Here is a 19307-nt window from a genome sequence, read left to right as displayed (position 1 = left end):
AACTAAAAGAACCATAATTATATTTTCTTAATCAAATAAAGGCGCAAAGATGCGCGTGGCCTGCATCACATCCCCAAAAACCCAAAAGTGTGTGTTATTTAGCGTTTTCGTGTTCAATGTAGGAACATGAGTTTGTTTTGAAAGTTCGACTTTTACCAGAGGCTGGTAATTAATTCCGTTCTGTCGCGCCCCGCAATGTCTCCCGTGGGTACTACAAGGTTCATGCTCGAATAAACCATTCTTGATCAGAGGCTTGTGCTGTGCTTAAGTCGTTATATTTTATCATTAAGGACAGATTAATTATTTAACTTTCACTTTAATTATCATTTTAAATCAGAAGACACAAGATAAATTACATAGCAAAAAGACTTGTAGTTGTTTTAACTTTTATATCATGGTTTATATGCTGTATCTTTTACATCAGATAATGAATTTTGTGTCTTTAGTTAACAAATCACAATACTTTCTGTTTTTTTGCTTGAATTATCCAACAAAGATGTGTTCTCAACAGGTTTCTAAGGTTTCCCTGATATATGCAGCATACGGAGATTATCATTATGTACTTTAGCAGTCGTGATAAATATTGGTGTCATATATAAACATTGCATAAGAAAATATATTAGTTTCACAGTTTTATCCACCATATTTCACTTCTACGCTGTATCTATATCTTTCAGAATAATAGTTTACGTTTCCCTTAAATGTTTCCAATACTGCCTTGAATAAACATATATTGTAATTTTACATAAGCATGATTAAATAAGAATACCAAAAAGACGTGAACGTGTGTGAAATCAGACGGGAGACACCGGTGTAAGCTACTTCCTACGGTTTTTTTTTTTTTTTTTTTTTTTTTTTTTGAAAGGACCGGTTGGATCGTCGTTGTGCTCCCAACCAATCGGAAGTGAGTATTTTTCGCGCTGGTTGGCCGCAGAGTTTGAGTTTCCCGCAAGCTTTTGACTCGTCTTGAATGAAATTCTTAGCTATACAGAATGAATACGGGAATTTTCTTCCTTTAACCACAAAAGAGGATATTCGAAAGGTAACTACAAAGAAGCGGTCTTTCATGATATTGTCAATTCGCGGACATTAGTAGGGATGCGCTTTTCGCACTGTATAGCTGTTCAGGCCAACCTTCCATTTTAGCAAGCTAGCTAACTGTGCTAACGATAATGTGCAGTTTGGCTTGGTTTCAATGGAAGATTGGTTAGCTTTGGCTAGCACGGTTAGCTTTTTTGGAACAAGCTGTCATGGCGCCCACAATTTATGTATATCTTTATAACAATGGCAAAACAGTTTAAACATGTAATCTCAATCGAGCTGCTATATTATAATTCCATTTTTCATGTATTTACTAGAATCGGCTTGCCAGCAAGTAATCTGCATTTAGCTTTTAGTTGGCGGCTTTGTCTATTTGCTGGAGTCCGGCGTAATGGCTGACTAGTGCTGACAGAGATGCTGCTCAATAAGGAATTACTTGTCCGCCTGATTGTGGCTTCAGTCCAATAGATTCCATCATCGTGGCTTAGCTTTGAAATGATAGCCGGAACCTCATTCTTACATGACATGATAGCTAAAGTCGTTTCACCTAAACCGACAGAAAAGTTTATATTGCAGCTGTTACAAACACTTTAGGGTTCAATTAAACCATATAAATTGTGTTGCTGCTGTTTTGAAAATAAGGTTAGCAGCATTATCTTGTAGCACACAATAAACATAGCTTATCACCAGAGTGGGATACATTGCGTTTCAGCTACACTGCTCCGACTTGTCAGCCGCGTCCATTTCCGCGGCTTTCAGAGCAGCAATGCGGTTGTTCCACGGCGCAGCTCGACACCCACTCATTGGACATTCTCTGCATACGGTGGAGCCTGCAGGCTGCCTTTTCCACACCGCTTTGCCACGGTCTGCAGCTAACAGCTAGCTTGTCCTCATCCAGGAGGTAGCCAGCTTAAAATCGTCGCGGGTAAGAGTGTTTACAACCGCCTGGTGTTATCTCTGCATCGTTCCTTTCTTTTTAAAATGTATTTATGAATGTAGAAGAAAGCGGTTGTGATTTGACCTCATTAGTTGTGATCAATCTTTTTAAGATTTTAGTTAACGGATTTTTATATTTATTGTTTAGAGTTGTTGTTGCTGAGGACTTTTTGGTCAGTCAAGTTACTCTGCTTTCTTCTAAAAACATAAAACTAGGGGTTTGGACATTTCGTGACAGGTGCAACATCCAGCGTCGCCTCCAAGCTCACGGCTCATGCTCCGCTGGAGCAAATGAGTGCCATTTTGAAAAATGTGTAACGTTATGCTCATAGATTAAAAAAAAAATAGTCACTTTGAAGAGTACAATAGTATGACTAATTATGTCTGATTTCCCTGTCCTCTAGCTCAGTGAGCCTGGAGGGGTTAGATGGGATGGACAGCATAGGTAGCTCCCTGCCTTCAATGCCTGAACCAGCCAACCCGATCAGCATGAAGCAGCCACCAGAGTCCTTAAGTGTGCGGAAAGGCCGGGGGGACATGGGCAGTGACCCAGCTCTGCTAATGGACAAAGCTGCTGCACAGCTGGCTGCCACACTACAAGACAGCGTTCTCCAGAAGATGGCTGGCCACAGTCATAACCACAGCCACGAGAGGCTCAAAGACCTCACCTCTCTGGTGCTGAATGGCGACCAAGACACCCTGCCCAAGCTTTGCACTCCAGAGCCGCCTATGCTTAAAGGTGCTGAAGCCCCTGCTACTAATGGCAACCACCAGCACAACTACTCGCCTCATCCGGAACCTGAGCTGAAGGCGATGATACCCCAAGTGATCGAGCAGCCGCTGTTTGAGCCATGTTGTTATAATGGGACCAACCTGGTGATGGCAACGGAAGGTACTTTATCTGAGCCAGATGAGAGGCAAGATTTGAAGAAAAGGAGGGGGAGACCTCACAAACCTAAACACCAAATAAGCTGTGATTCCTCTTCCATCTCTGTAGAGACACAAGACCACACAAATGCTGTTGAAGAAACTGGAGCAGCTGATCAGGTTTTACTTCAATTTTTATCATCAAGTATTTTATAAATAAACATCAATGAAGTGAAAACTGAAGTAAGAAAATCTAGATTTGACAGAAAAAGATCCAATCTTAAATCCTAAATGCTTCACAATGTATTTGAGATGCTGCTGCTAGCTGCTGTTAACAGAGTTTATTTGATTTGAAATGATGTTTTAATTTCCTGATCCGCTCCTCCTTGTTTTCCCCAGCCCGCTGTCATGTTAGAAATGATGGAGCAGGTAAAGGAAGAGTCTCCGTTACTGATCCGTTTCTCAGTCGGGGATCTGGTTTGGACAAAAGTGTCAGGATACCCCTGGTGGCCTTGTATGGTGACCACAGATCCTGAATTCAACATTCACTTCAAACAGAAACAAAAAGGTGAGAAACTCTCTGTGCTAGCTGTAACTTTAATGGTGATTTATGAAAAACTTTTATTTATTGTTTTTTATGTAAATTTTTTTGTTTTGGTTTAGCAGCAAGCAGCAGGTTAGGCCTCCTTTACCATGTGCAGTATTTTGGAGATGCTCCAGAGAGAGGCTACATCTTTGAGAAGAATATGGTGTCCTTCACGGGGGAAGATCAGTACCTGGAGCTTATCCAGGGGAGCAAACAGCCAGCCTCTCATATCCATAAAAAGGTAGATCAGCTTTCTATGTGATGCTCCTGCATGTCGACCTTGTAGAGAATGAGTTGTTTGTAGACTTGGCTCAGCCATCTTGCAGCATTGAAACACTTCCTCAAATGTTTTATGCAAGTTTTGGTTTGATCATCATTGTTTTACAATTTTAGAAAGGTTGAAGGATGAATCATTTTCAGTAATATTCATTAGTTTAAACCATTTTTTTTTATCATGTTGATTTGTTGTGTTTCCTGCCTTCCTCATGCAGTCTGCTCCCTCTGTACCCCGTAAACTTAAGGCCCAGTGGAACATGGGCATCATTCAGGCCAAAGAGGCCCTCGGCATGCCGCTGGATAAGCGTATAGAGAACTTTGGATTTCTTTACGATGACAACGGACCTCACCTGAACTTTCGAATCTTGGAGAAGTTGAAACCAGAACAAAGTAAGACGGTGGATCAGATGATGGAGTCCAGGCTCGGCCCCGAACTCCCCTCACAGCTGGTGAGTCCTGCTGAATCCTGAGATGGCACACACCAGAGAATGACAGATGTTTGTTTTGAATCAAATTACACTCTTGTTTTCTTTGCAGAATCCTACAGGTTCTGCAGCAGACGCACAAGTTGAAGCAGCTGCACCTCGGAAGAAAAAGAGGAGACCCAAAGAGGTTCAGTCTGTGACCAAAATGGAGAGGAGCCAGATGAAATCTGTAACTAACACCCGTGACCCCGCGAAGAAAAGGAAAACAAAACTGGTTTCTTTGACGGATGACAAACCAGAAGCAGTCTCGCTTCTGGTTTCAGTTCCAGGTTGGTTGAAAGTTGAATTTGAACATGGCTAATATGGGATCACAAGACCTCCTAAATGTTCTACTTTGAACTTTCTAATGGATTTTTATCATTTTACATGGTCAATGTATTCAGAGATTTTCCCCTCCTGACGAGAAACTGCTTAAACGAAAGGCTTTTTCACCTGCGACTGAAGTTGGAGACCAATGCATCTTTGTTGTGTATTGATGTCATGTGACTGTATAGATGCTGAACGCGGGGCTGAGGTTCAGCCATCTCTGAGGGGAAACAGACTGAGTTTGAAAGCGGGCATCATCGCTCAGATCAGCTACTCCGTCGTTGCTTAGCTGATTCTCTGATGTTGTGAGCCCCCACACAGATAATTCTGTTCAGATTCAGCCATTGGCTGCATGCTGTCTTTAGCATGTGTGGCATCATTTATGAGCCACTGCCTGAACAAAGTGCAGCTGAATGAAGAGAGAAATTTAAACTAAGTTAGTGTGTGGAACAAAAGATGTGGCGGTGGTTGGACAATGTACAGAATGAGGCTGGTTAGTGAGTTACTTGTTGGAAAAGACAGCGTTGAGACAATGTTTGGCATTTTCATGAAAAGCATCAAAGAAATCAGTTTAAAAAACATTTCTGATTAAATGCATTCAGTCTGGCCTTTTTGACTTGTGGAGAGTCAGACTGGCTCGTAACTTTAGGAATCTACCAGCCACACTGGCTACTGATGAAAACAAGTTCAATGTTTTTTTTTAAATTTTTTACATCTCGTAGTTTGACCCTCATTTGCTTATTTGTTATAAAAAGGAAATTCTGAAAATGAATGGGTAGTTGTGTCCAGACTGTTAATGTGCCTGAGAAAATGAACCAGTTACCACATCTTTGGATAAAAATGTTAAAGCTGTACGTCAACCATAAACTGACAAGCAGCTATTTTGTTTTACTCTTCGTCTTTGTTGCATCATTCTACACTCACTCTTTTTTTTTTTTTTAGTGAGGAGAAAAGAGCTAAAGAAGAGGTCTAAAAGTCTCCTAACGGATTCTACAACAGACAAGGATCAGCAGCCCAAAAAGAGACGTAAAACTGGCAAAAACGCAGACAAACAGGTTCGTATCCCAGTCACAAAAATGAAAACGTTGCTGCAGAGAAATGTAATATTTTAGTTTGTATGTGCATTTAGACTTTTTTTTTAAACCCAAAATAAACCTTGAGGAAAAACTTGATTCCGTCATTTTACATCCTCACTGAGTGTTTACTTTCCCAGGCCTCAGTTTCAGAAGAAACAAACAAGAAGAGGAGAAGAAGAAAGAAAACTGATGTTAAGGATGTAAAAGAACCACAAAAACGGGCAAAGAAGTTAAAAGGTCCTCTTCATGGTAAACCATTAATGCCTCTGCTGCTTTTTCTGTCTTAAAATAACACCATTGCCTGTTCCTTTGTGGCCCGATGCAACTGTTTAGTGTTATATAATCTGACATACCAGTAACAAATGCTTTTATCTACACAGATGATCAAGAGAAACCGAAGCAACGGAGGAAAAGGAAACAGGATGGAGAGACCCCGACCACGGCGTCCAAGGCGAAGAAGAGGCGGGCGTCACCCTGTCCTGATCCTGAGGTGAGCAGATTAACTACAATTACACAAGTTCTTAGCTCACTCAGTGTCTTTATGCATGACTTTTTCCTTTTGTTTTTTGCATTCAGAATGTAACACACCAAACAATTGACTTTATTTCTTCTAATTACGCAATAAAGAATATACTCCAGACGTCTGGAAGTTTAAATGTAAATCTTTGGGAACCTTGAGAAGATTTAATGAAACAAACTTTTTTCCCCATGTCGCCCAGCGTGGAAGTGGTTCTGATTTTCAGTGTGTCATACTGTTTCCTGCAGGGATCCGGGAGTGAAGAGCGTCCTGATTCACCAAGTGACAGCTTGGACGGGACAAAGAAGGGTGAACGGAAGAAGGAGTTTGTCTGTCAGGTAGCTCCTCAGTCTGTGTCCTTGAATTTCCACGAACTTTCTCTAGACTTTCATTTTGAAATATTTACATGTTGATCTGTTTTCTGTTACAGATGTGTGAGCAGGCAGGTGAGGACTTGGTGCCGTGTGAAGGCCAGTGTTGTGGTATGTTTCACCTCCACTGCCTGGGTCTGTCCCTCAAACCTGACGACAAGCTGCTCTGCCAGCAGTGCAGCACAGGTGTGTGGAAGCACTTTAATCTGGAAACGCAGCCCGGCTGTAGCTGGATGCTAATAGAGTAACAACTTTCTCTGGTTTTTCATTTCTCAGGCGTTCATTCGTGTTTCATCTGCAAGCAGTCGGAGGGCGAGGTCCGGCGCTGCCACGTCCCACACTGCGGCAAATTTTACCATGAGGCCTGCGTCCGCCTCAACCCCCTCACCGTGTTCGACAACAAGGGCTTCCGCTGCCCGCTGCACGCCTGCCTCAGCTGCCACTATGGCTGTCGCACCAAACACAAGTCAAACAAGGGTAAGACGTGAAGTAGATTAAACAGGTTGATATATGTTTGATATTTATCTGTGTTTGTTTACGTGTTCTGGAGTTTGTTTTGCACAGATGGTTATTACTGGTTCTAGTGAAATGATATATTTTTCTAAATAAGAGCAGTCTCACCTTATTTATTTATTTAATGCATTACTGGGTGTTAACTACATTTCCACTGACAAAGAATTTAGCTAAGAATTCATGAGAAAAACATCTTATTGTCCACAGTGTCTCCATCACAGCCCTGAATCTGTCTGTCTTCACAGGACTTACTTGTCTGTAGGGATTGTGATGGGGTTGGTTGGTTTAAAACCAAAATGTCAACAGAGGGTTCTTTTTTTTTTGTCATAATTTCCAACATTAGTGTCTTGCTTCACCTTTACTTTCTGAACCTTCTCCATCCATTTTCACCACACAACATCTCAAATAACTGCTCTGCTGCATGTTTAGCGGTGCAGCATTGAAAAAGGTTCCCCTCAAATGGTTTCCTGCTCCACCACGTTCCCATAACAAAAATAAAAACCGGTTTCCAGTATGGACCAGCGTACCCCAAACACTGTGTATAACTGTCAAACAACCTGCTTACAATACAGTACAGGTGTAGGCTTGATTTGAAGGCATAGTGGGAAAATAACTGAGGTTTAAAATCAGATTAGGCTATAATGATGTCCACAGAAGAGAAACCAACAAAATATCTTTTTTGTTTTTGTTTGTTTGGATTTTAATTTAAATCAGTATGACCATTAGTTCAGATAAACACTAGAAACCAGATAATGCTGCGTATGCAGATACAATCTGACACCAATTTCCCCATAAAGCTGCTTCACAACAAACTGAGCGCCACATGCTTACAGCTTCACTCGTTAGAAGCCATTTTCATAACATTTTAAAGTGAAGTGGCCAGCATTTAATGGGTTGGATAAAATTAACTGGCCTGTCAGCAGAAACCCTCTTTTCCTCCTCCAGTAACAGTCTTTACCTCCACCTGTTAACTTTCAGTGAATTTGCCTCGCAGGCATTTTTCTCGGAAATGCAACTGAAATCAAAACACATACGTCAGGTGATTTTTATCAGACAAACGTTTTTTAAATCATTAACTTGTGGTTTTCACTGGTCTTGTGTTTGTAGCCACCTGAGCCATTTTCTTCTGTTTGATAAGAGAAGCAGAGAAAGTGGAGCATAAAACGCAGTAAAGGGGAGCAAATATAGAGGGAGGAAAGTAAACGGCTAGCTACTGAGTCTGCAGGACATTAGGTACAACCCAAACATGGTGTTTTCTAGTGCTGCTATCAATATTTTAAATAAATAGAAATAAAAAATACTAATAAATGGCAGAAATTCTCCACCATTCATGTCTGAGATCAGTTTTGAAATGTACTAGAAGCCATGTTTACAAATTTTCTGATTTCCTTCCGTGCCGCAGGTCGGTTGATGCGATGCCTTCGGTGCCCGGTAGCTTACCACATCGGTGACCTGTGTGTGGCGGCAGGCAGTGAGATGATCACAAACACCGCCATCATCTGCACCAACCACTTCAACGCCAAGAAGGGCTACAGCCACCACAGCCATGTCAACGTCAGCTGGTGTTTCGTCTGCTCCAAAGGTTTGTCCCCTTAAATTAAGGTTAAATTCTAACATTTTAACTGAATTATTAAATGATGAGCTAACCATAGAGTCCAGTTTATTTGGTAAATAGCTGCATAAGTAGTAGCTGCAATTGGGAAATAAACTAATATTCACTCACAGCCGTTGAAGGTTTTACTATTTTTAGAGGTTTAACTGCATTTCTTGTTTTGCAGGAGGACAGCTGCTGTGTTGTGAGTCTTGTCCAGCAGCTTTCCACCCCGACTGCCTGAACATCGCCATGCCTGATGGAAGCTGGTTCTGTAACGACTGCCGAGCTGGAAAGAAACCCAAGTACAGAGACATCATATGGGTCAAACTGGGAACATACAGGTACTAACAAATTAATTACTTTTTGGTTTTTTGGTTAGATATTTATTTACCTCAAGAAAAAAAAATTGCAAACAATTAAGAGACAATGTATACATGTCTTCTCTTATAATTTAGGTGGTGGCCAGCTGAGATCCACCACCCCAGAAACATTCCCACCAATATCCAGCACCTTCGGCATGAGATTGGAGAATTCCCAGTCTTCTTCTTTGGCTCAAAGGATTACTTCTGGACTCACCAGGGCAGAGTGTTTCCATACATGGAAGGTGATAGGGGCAGCAAACATCAGAGGAACGGCATCGGGAAAGTCTTTAAGAATGGTAAACATCTAAGCTGAGGTGCTTTTTATGTGATGATTAAAAGAAGAAAAAAAAAAACGTATAGTGTTTAATTGTGGTTCAGTCCTGCATCAAAGGGCTCTGACACTGACGGCAACAATTCGTGGATGAAGAAAGACAAGATTGATTCCTTTTTTTTGTTTGTTTGTCAGCAGCCCTTAAACTGTGATCCACTACCACCAGACACATTTCCAATAAGGTCCTAGGCAAAATGCCAAGAACCCAGGGGCATGAACCCTTAAAACTCTTCTAGGTCCCCGGCACCCTTGAACACTATCAATTAATTTGTCCCCACTCTGGGGTAGATTGTGATCAATAACTAAACCTTTAGATGATCTAGTTTTCTAGTTTTCCAGACAGTTATATCCCGTCCAGGAGGTTTGCAATCGAGCTGCGAAATGTAGTGTTTATTCAGAGACTCTGTGGTAAATCCACAGGAGTGGTCCATGATCACATCATTATCACATTTTCAGATCACTGTTACTAATATGTTGCTAAGAGACGTCTATTTAGACCTGGACATGATGATGAAGCCTCTTCCTGTCCTGTAATGTGATGTCTGGATGTCGATAAAGCTTAAAATGATTAAGCTTCTACATACATATTTACATAAAAATGGTTTTAAGAGTTAAGGAGCTAAAGCTAGATGGAGAAAATTGCATATATACATACATACATATAAAAAGGACATCTTTAGTGGAAATGGTCAATTTTCTTTGTTGCACATTTAAAAACGACAAGGATAAATAAAGTTCTTTTACATGTTTATGTAGAAAAAAGAAACTGCTGATCAGTTGAATAAATACAACTTTTCTTTCAGCTCTGTTGGAGGCTGAGGCTCGATTTAAGGAGATGAAGATTAAACGAGAAGCCAAGGAAGCACAAGAGAACAGCCGCAAACCACCTCCTTACAAATTTATCAAGGTCTGAAATGCAACATTGTTCTCGGCTTTCTTCCCCTGGATTTAAAGCATGTTTTCTTTTTGTTTTTTGGTTGTTTTATTTTTTATAATAATTGAGTTTCTTTTGTCAATCAGATCAACAGACCCTTTGGAAAGGTTCAGGTTTACACCGCGGACATCTCTGAGATCCCCAAGTGCAACTGCAAGCCAACAGATGAGCGGCCATGCGGCTTCGAGTCCGAGTGCCTGAACCGGATGCTGCAGTACGAGTGTCACCCTCAGGTCTGTCCCAGCGGGGAGCGCTGCTGCAACCAAGACTTCACCAAGCGGCTCTACCCTGAAACCAAGATCATCAAAACACCCGGCAAAGGCTGGGGTCTGATCTCCCTGAGAGACATCAAGAAGGTGAGGAGGGGGAGCGGCCGACTTCCAAGGCATCGTGGATGCTCGAAACTTGCTCTCTGGTCTTACGACTGCATTTCCCAAACAGGGCGAGTTTGTCAACGAGTACATTGGAGAGCTGATCGATGAGGAGGAGTGCAGGGCGAGAATCAAGTACGCCCACGAAAACAACATCTCCAACTTCTACATGCTCACCATTGACAAGGTTTGTTTCAGCCATGAGAGAATAGGAGTGTGTTCAGTCCGGTTGCTCTGCAGTGTGTCGGGGTGCTGCTTTTCTGCAGCAGCACCATTTCTGCTGGGAGCTACAGAAACACTGGTATTGCATTGGGAATGTTACATGACAGACAGCTGTAACGTTACAGTAGTCAATACTACAGAGGGAAGTTCCATCAGATGAGCAGAGTCTGAGAGGCTCCATGACATGAAATAAATGGATTTCTTCTCTTTCTGTCTCTAAGGACCGGATTATCGATGCAGGTCCGAAAGGAAACTACTCTCGCTTCATGAACCACAGCTGTCAGCCCAACTGTGAGACGCAGAAGTGGACGGTGAACGGTGACACACGTGTTGGCTTGTTCGCCGTCTGCGACATACCTGCAGGTGAGATGAGCAGACTGCAGCTTGATCAGGCTTTTTTTTTTTTTGAAGTAAACTAAATGCACTGTGCACAAGTCCTAAAACATTTTGCTTTTAAATTTCTCTCTGGGATAATAAAAGTATTTTTTAATTTTTTTTTAATGTTTTTTAATGAAAGCTGAATTTGATTTAATTTATCACAAAGAATGAAGCAACAACTGAGACAAATGAACATATTTCAGAGATCAATGAAATACTGCTAACATTAATTAGCAATGATAATAAACGAGGCTTCTGTGAACTCAGTGGAGAAGATGAGCTGCTAGCTAACGGGCTCTTTTTGTGTGTTATGGATCGCATCATGCAGCACTGCAACACACCAGTTGTCGCTGTTTAGTGTTACAGCAGGCATGTGGTTGTTTTATGACTGCGCACGCTGCATCAGTGGCTGCATAAAACTACACAGAACCACCGTCGTCTCATGAAGTTGATCCTCATGAGTATAAATATTTAGGCTGTATATTTCCGTCGAGCAAGTCCCCATGAAAATGGCTAAACTACAAAAAGTGTGGGCTGACCTGTCAAAATATCCACAGCCAGCTCCGAAAAGGCAATGCTGGGTGGTTCCTCCTCCATCACTCAAAGCCTGGTGTGCCGGCACGACTGATTGCAGCATTCTGCATTTATTTCTGTCAGATAAAAACGACTCCCTCGTATTTCTAAGTATAAATAGTCATGATTCTTTCATCTCAGACATCTGTTATTACAAGATGATAAAAATGATATTTTTAGGAAAAGTTATGAAGTAAGATCCCTTCATAGTTGTAGTGTTATAACGCTGTGTATGATATACACAGTTCCTGAGACCTTTTGCATCACTTTATGGTAAAAACCCTGTCGTATATATTGTAACACTTGTCTTCTGCCCCCTGGTGGAGACATATTGCACTACAATAATTTTGAGATGTTAAACATTAATGTCTTTAAATTATTTTTTTTAAGATATTTTTTGTAAAAGGCTCAATAACAGCTTCTGACTCCAAAAAAATAAAAAAATTAATTCCCATTATTTTTTTGGGATCGGGCTTTAAATGGTTAAGAACTGAGAGAATAGGTATGCTAATGGGCAGAAGAAATAGGCTGAAAACCAGTAATAACATGTCTGATGGAGGGATGAATCTTCCCTAGAATCTGGACCTCAACATTATTGGAGCAATGTGGGATCATTCAATGAAGAGCTTTGTAAAGTCCTTTTAAGAAACCTGGAGAACTACGAAGAAATTACAAGAAAGCTCAAAAAACACAGGGTTCAAATGCTCCTACTCAGACCAAATATTGATTTTCCAGCTTGTTCGAATTGCACAAACATTTCCTGTTCGCCTGCAAATATTCTCAAGACTTTTGCACAGTGTTGTATAAAGACTTTTTTTCTTTTTTAATCCAAATGCAACCTAATGGAGTACTTATTAATTCATGTGGTTGAAATTTTGTGCATCCCAGGAACCGAGCTGACCTTTAACTACAACCTGGACTGCCTCGGTAATGAGAAAACCATTTGTCGCTGTGGCGCTCCCAACTGCAGCGGTTTTCTAGGAGATCGACCCAAAGTGAGCATCAGCACTGTAATTTCACCTCATTTTCATTCATCACTGTAGAACGGACCGACTAGCTCAGGTTTCGGTTACATGTGGATAAACAGCATTTTCCTCTTAGTCTTTTATTATGCAGCATGGACTGATTCAACTGTATCACACTCTGGTTGCGTTAACCACCTTTACGTCTCCTTCACAGAACTCAAACGGACAAACAGCAGAGCCAAAAGGAAAGAGGTTAAAGAGGAAGTACAAGAAACGGAAAAGCGAAGGGAAGAAGAAGTCTGAGGATGAGTGTTTCCGCTGCGGAGACGGAGGACAGCTGGTACTCTGCGACAAAAAGACCTGCACCAAAGCTTATCACCTGTCCTGCCTCAACCTCACCAAGAGACCATTCGGTGAGTTAAAGGCAAACACGACTGTTTTTTATTACGTCCATGTGTTGACCCGTCAACACTGTAAACGTGGAGTTTTTGTTCCACTCGCCTGTTTAAGTTCTTGGTTGTATGAAGAGTTTCCAAGCTTCCAGGATGTGATGATCAGTAAGCCCCTTCGTTATTACCTCTGTTCCGTGACATGGTGCTTTCTTAGATGAGAAGCAGCACCACACATGCAGTCTAAGTTTGCTTCACATGACTCGGGACTCATCGTTGGGTTCTCCTTTTCATATTCAGACCATCAAGTTTTGAGATGTCCCAAAATGGAGGGAAGGGGGGCCTCATATGAGAACATAACTTTATACTGGTGCTGGGTCACTTGTTCTTTCAAAATCATACCTAAGTGTATTTTACCATGTGTGACTGGATGTTAACCACATTTTCCACCAAATAAGAAAGAAGTGCTCAGAATTAACTTGTGCTGTTATCAAGAGAAAAACCATTTTGTGCTTGGTGTTATCAGAACCAGGTCTTTCTCTGCATGGATTGTGATAATCTCCTTCCATCTCCTGCTTTTTGTTGTTGACTCAAGCAAATATTAAATATTAAAAGTGTTTTTTCAGTTTTATCTGAGGATGTGGAGGGTGCTGATCTTATTTGAACACGTTCCTGGTTTCTCTGAAACACATTTGTGGATAAGGTAGTACAGAAAATTAGGGAGCATTCACACCCGCCCTTTTTTAATCAAGTCATGATTTGTTTGCTTGCGAGGTCTGGTTTGTTTGTGGAGGTGTGAATGCACAACTGAACTGTGGTCTGCCTGAAAACACAGCTATTGATTCATTTAACTGAACCAAATTCAGGAAGTGGGCAATAAGGAAGAGGTTACACTGTGGGTATAAAGCCAAGGGTATTGTGGGTAAATGCAACGTGTAGAATGATACCCAGGAGAAATGGTTTGTGGCCAGACATGAAGTGAGAATGAAGTAAATGCTCTGATAAAAATCTAGTCAAGCAAAGATCACAAGGATCTGATGCAGCTCCATGTTTTGCTTTTATGTGGTGGAAACAGAAGTCAATGAGGCGTTTCTTGTTTCTTGTTTGTCTGGTTTTCTCCATTAATTCTTGATGCAGCGGCACTTCTGGCGAGGACGTAAATATGTGATTTAAAAAAAAAAAAAAAAAAAGTAAGGCCCAGTTCATTTGACTAAAAGCAAACTCAGACTTGAAGAATATTGCAAACCCAAATGGTTCTGAGTCTTGCACACACATCTTGCCTGGTCTGGAAACAGCTTTTTAAATAAATAGATGTTTGGTTTTACATGGACCGAAGTATCTCCAGATATGGCTTCTTTGTTCCTGTCGTAATGTTCTACTTCAACCTCTGCTACAGCTTCACTTTCTGAACTTTCCCAGTCTCCAGTAACAGCTGCTGTGCTGCATGTTTAGTGGTGTAAAAGGTCATTTTCCTGCTGCACCACGTTCCCAGCGTTGCCAAGATGCTCGAATCGGTGTTAGATTTTTTGTTTGGACAGAATCACCCCTCAGCCGCCTTCTGCTGTCCAGTCCTTGTATTTTCTGCAGAAATCCAGTCTGTTCTTTATCTTGTAGAGAAGTAGCTTCTTTCTCGTCCTTGACAACAAGCCCTTTGTCCAAATGTCTTTATGTAACAGAAGCTTTGCACTGCTGGCAAAATCATGTCATAACTGACTCTCAAGGAGGTGGTCCTGGTGCTTTTAGAGGTCCTGAAACCTTTACCACCTTTTTTAATTATCTGATACCTGGTTCTATTGGGTGCATGTGAGGCTGTTTTTATCCGAAGTGGTGAGATTTCTTTAGAAGCAGTCACTGCTGATAGACAAGGATGAGGATTTCAACTCTGAGTTGGCTGTTAAATGACTGAAAGTACTCGTTGGCACAGAGGAAAGTGGGTGACGTCAGCTGAAGTCCAACGATATGATACCAAAGTGGACCAAAATTCAGTGATTGTAGACAGTTGTACCAAATAAATTTGTGTTACAACTAAAGATTTGGCCTGGACAGGATATTCTGGGCTGCTGGTAAGACAGACTGTTGTGTTTAAGGAAGCTTGTTTTGTGAGGAACTGTAACAGTAAAGAGAAGAATAGGTAATGAAATAATATTTCTAACCCTTTTCAGGCCGCTGGGACTGCCCCTGGCATCACTGTGACGTCTGTGGGAAAAACTCTGATGCCTTCTGCCAGCTCTGCCCCAACTCCTTCTGCAAGGCTCACCAGGAGGGGGCGCTGCGCCCGTGGCCCCCCACGGGACAGCTGTGCTGCATGGAGCACGACGAGCAGGACGTCAGCTCGGAGACTAACGGGAGCACCGCCAAAGCAGTCGATATCGCCGGCCGTCCCAAAGGCTCCAGGAAGACGGCAGGAGCCGACGCCAAATCGAGGGGCTCCAAGAGGAAAGCAGCAGAAGCCTGAAGTGACCTTTCGAAAGCCAAATGAAACAAACCCAGACTCGTTCCTCCCAGTAAACAACGTAACCGAGGCACTGTTCATCTTCTTCATCAGGGAAAAGCTGCTGATCTCACGCTCAGCATCGACCTCTAGGTTCTCATTTTTATCAGTCAACATTTTCAGGTTTTTGTTTGTAACTAGTCTTCACTGAGGCCAAACACCCAGCAGAGCGAGCACAGGTCTGGACACTTTTCTGGCTTCGTTCCACCAACCTAACTGCTTCTCTCTATTTTTTTTTCTGATTACTTGATGCTCAGCTCAACCAGAGACCAGTTGGTTGATCCGGTCAGAGGTAACACTGAGCAGCAGCGTCGCATCTCTCAACTTGAATGTCATTCAGTTCTCCTTCATCAGCAGAGTTTTATAGTTAAATCTATATCTATAAATATGTGTGTGTGTGTGTGTGTGTGTGTTTATCAAAAACCAAAACACCTGGGAAAGTTTAGGACACCGAACAGGCTGCCAAATGTTTTTGTTTTTTAATGATACAGTATATAAGTGTATATGCCAGATGAGGAGACACTATGAGCAGGTTCCGTGCTTGTTATCGTAGCTATAGATCACATTTAAACTGTAGACGTGTTTACTTTACAACCTTTTGTTTAGCTCAGTTCCCCCCCCCCCCCCCCCCCCTTTTTTTTTTTTTTTAAGCAAAAATGCTGAATAACGATGCTGTAAATCCTTCGAGCTGAGGTCTTAATACTAAAACACTACTGGTTACACATTAAACCTGCTCTGGTTTGGATGATGGGGGGGTGGGATCCATCTTTTTGTCAAAGCTCAATTCTGAGCTCTGAGGTGCTTTTTGACATCCCACTTCAGTGGGTGGAATGTGAGGCTTGAAAGTGTACTGATCAGGATATATATATATATATAAAATAAAAATATCTAAAAAATTTTTATTGATGTTCTGAGACCTCAGTGTTTTTCATCCTCAGGAGGTTTCAGGCTCAAACATGCACTCTGATTTTAACACTGGCGAACGCCTTGCACCTAAACTTAGATGATCGACTCGTGTTTTAACTAATCAAGCAGCTCCAGAGTGACGGGAGCAACTTTGGCTTTACTTTCCATATGCGTGTGAAATTCATCCACCCACTTCCTGTAAGGATTTTATGACTGCATGTGTTTGCAGAAATCCAGCTAAATCATCCGTTTGGGAGCTTCTTATTTTTCTAAACACTGGTCACATCAAGGTTGGAGAAAAGTTTGGAAATATGGGAGCAGAAACTGCTGAGTCGGTTAAATCTGAAGCTTTAAGAAGGAAAAGTTAACGAATGTGTCGGATGTTGAGGTAGAAATGGCTTTGTTGAAGAAGGGACTTCATTAAGGTTTCCACTTGTATCATACTTTTTTTTTTTTTTTTTTTTTGCTTAAGACCCAAAATCATCTCTGAAATTTAAGTTAGAAAGTTGTTGATCTGCAGGTTCCTCTAATAATATTTGTTAAAACCTGGTCCTGAATCAGTTCTCGTCTTTGAGGTCTGGAAATAAATGGCAGCGTTTCACTACATGAAAGCAGAAAAATTGAGGATTTAAAGAAAGAAGAAAATAATTGGACGCGAGCGGAGCTGTTGGCGACACTAAACTGAGCCGATGAGCTTTTAAACCACTGTGATGAAAACGTGCACATTAGTGGAGGTGTTGCTTTTTTTGCGTGTGTGCTGCACTGCACCAAAAGGTCATGTGATCGGTCCCTCTCCGTATTTTGGGCATCACTAATTTAGTTACATGTTTGGTATTGGTTAGGAGCTGCTTTCTTTGGGGCATTTAACAGTTAATCCTCCAGGTTTTATCATACCGTGTCTTTTTCTCCCCCCATCTTTTTAAATAACTGCACCTTCCCCCACCCCCCCTTTCTGTGGCGTGTTCATTTGAGCAAATCATGTCATACGATTATTTTTTTTATGTTTCTATGTAACTTTCTTCATCCTAACGTCGTGTCGAGTGAATGTAGTCCAGCCAGTTATGTTTTTTATATATATATTTTTTTTTTGTAAGCACTGTAATTCCCCGTAGAGCTGAAGTCTCGTACGCGTAGGTGTTTAATTCTGTAACTACTGTCATAGCAAACCAGAGACTAATGTGTACATAATGTATAAGTGGTAATAGTGATCCATCTATTGTAAATATACAGTTCTTGACATGTTTTTTTTTTTCTTTTTGCAGAAACACTTTGTGCAGGATCTCACATCTGCTGAATCGTGCAATAAAGTGCTTAAACATCATCTGTTGACTAAAATGATTTTTTTGTTAATAAAAATGTCAAGATTATACTTTTTCTTGGTATCTTGTTTGTTTTTTTTATCTTTGAGCTGAAAATTTTAATTAAATTCAGTTTGTTTTTATCTGTTAATGTCGGACTGCTGTTTTAAACAAAATCCCAAGCTTTGATTAACTGAAATGTCACTATGTTTTAGGATTTTAGGGCTCAAATCAGCCTGTATGCAAAGAAGTCTCAAGTTATTTATTTTTTTTTTTTTTTTATCTACACTGGTTAGAATCTCAAAACCTCAGCAACTCTGTCTGCTGATCCCACAACTTGTGGGAGAATAATTTATGTTCCTTTTAGTTAATTGAGACTGTTTGGATTAAAATTAGAAGATGAAGCTTATACACAAGATCTTTTCCCTTCATGTCTCCTCATGTGTTTTGGCTTTTTTTTTCTTTACTATTTTGTACGTCAATCCTTCTGATCCACATTTTTAAAATTAGTCCCATCCCCGTCCTGCATGCACTGCTCCGATGAGATGATGCAGCCAAGTCAAAACCATTTCAAATCAGTTTGTATATTAACAAAATGATTTGTTTCTCTTATTGAACAAGTTAATGTTTACGTGGTTTATTTTACACACACTGACCTCTTTGTTACGTTCAACTGCTTCTTAACACAACTCTAATCAGCCAATCACATGGCAGCAAATCAATGCATTTAGTCATGTAGACATGGACGACTTGAAGATCAAACTGAGCATCAGAGTGAAAAACTAAGGATTTAACGGTTTTGAAATATTCGGACCAACAACCATGTTCAACCATCTCTAGGGTTTACAGAGAATGGTCTGAAGAAGAGAAAATATCCAGTGAGCAGCAGTTGTCTGGACCACAATGTCTTGTTGATGTCAGAGGTCATCTGAACTTTTACATTGTTTTATAGATTTTCTATACTTTCCACTAAAATATGTCTTTTCTAAATGAATCAATATGATTTTTATTACTTTAGTTAATGCAAAATTCCCAGTCTAAGGCTGGTGATTCTCCATGTTTAAATGTTGCTGTGACAACAGAAGTTATGGAGGCCGCTTGCCTCCGATTGGTCAACTCTGGTGGTCTAATCAGACATTATAAGCAGCTCCACATCAACTCTGCTGCTATTAGAAATGAAAAAAAATAAGTTTGCAAAATGGACCACTGAAAAACATTTTATAATCTTCTATTTAGATGTTTGTTGGTGATAATCATGGCTAATTCAGAAAGAAAAATAACCCACATGCATTTACATTTTCAGTTCCAAGTTTGAGAGATTAGTTGATTGGTTTAAAAACCAGATAAGTCAAGACTGCAGGCTGAATTATTACACTGTTGCTCAGTTTGTAATGAGGGAGGAAACCACGACCCTTTATTAGTATGAACTCTGAATGACATCTCAAACTTGCTGTGCCATCATCTAAAATCCACTTCTGCACCATCTGAGCTGCTTTTATTTAAGAGTAAAGTCACTTCT

The 19307-nt window shown here is 40.9% G+C and overlaps 1 protein-coding gene across 5 annotated transcripts; it reads left to right on the top strand.

Annotated features, from left to right (window-relative positions):
• The first annotated feature begins 898 nt into the window (after window positions 1-898).
• Window positions 899-17931, top strand: nsd2 (nuclear receptor binding SET domain protein 2). Of its 5 annotated transcripts, XM_041972659.1 has the most exons (23): window positions 899-1042; window positions 2382-2869; window positions 2975-3024; window positions 3244-3412; window positions 3508-3671; window positions 3922-4155; window positions 4244-4460; window positions 5440-5552; window positions 5711-5822; window positions 5954-6063; window positions 6339-6428; window positions 6521-6647; window positions 6738-6938; window positions 8377-8556; window positions 8753-8909; window positions 9024-9226; window positions 10065-10168; window positions 10282-10551; window positions 10637-10753; window positions 11010-11151; window positions 12628-12749; window positions 12919-13117; window positions 15256-17931. In XM_041972659.1, exons 2-23 carry the CDS (start codon window positions 2410-2412, stop codon window positions 15546-15548), a joined length of 3834 nt encoding a protein of 1277 aa, XP_041828593.1. In that variant the 5' UTR covers window positions 899-1042; window positions 2382-2409; the 3' UTR covers window positions 15549-17931. The 5 variants fall into 5 exon arrangements, with proteins under 5 accessions (XP_041828593.1, XP_041828591.1, XP_041828592.1 ...); XM_041972657.1 differs by having other exon boundaries at window positions 2382-3024; window positions 3511-3671; XM_041972658.1 differs by having other exon boundaries at window positions 2382-3024; window positions 3952-4155.
• The last annotated feature ends 1376 nt before the right edge of the window (window positions 17932-19307 follow it).

The sequence above is a fragment of the Melanotaenia boesemani genome, chromosome 20, assembly GCF_017639745.1.
Source record: "Melanotaenia boesemani isolate fMelBoe1 chromosome 20, fMelBoe1.pri, whole genome shotgun sequence".
In the NCBI taxonomy this organism is placed as follows: Eukaryota; Metazoa; Chordata; class Actinopteri; order Atheriniformes; family Melanotaeniidae; genus Melanotaenia; species Melanotaenia boesemani.
This window is presented reverse-complemented; position numbering and strand designations above follow the sequence as displayed.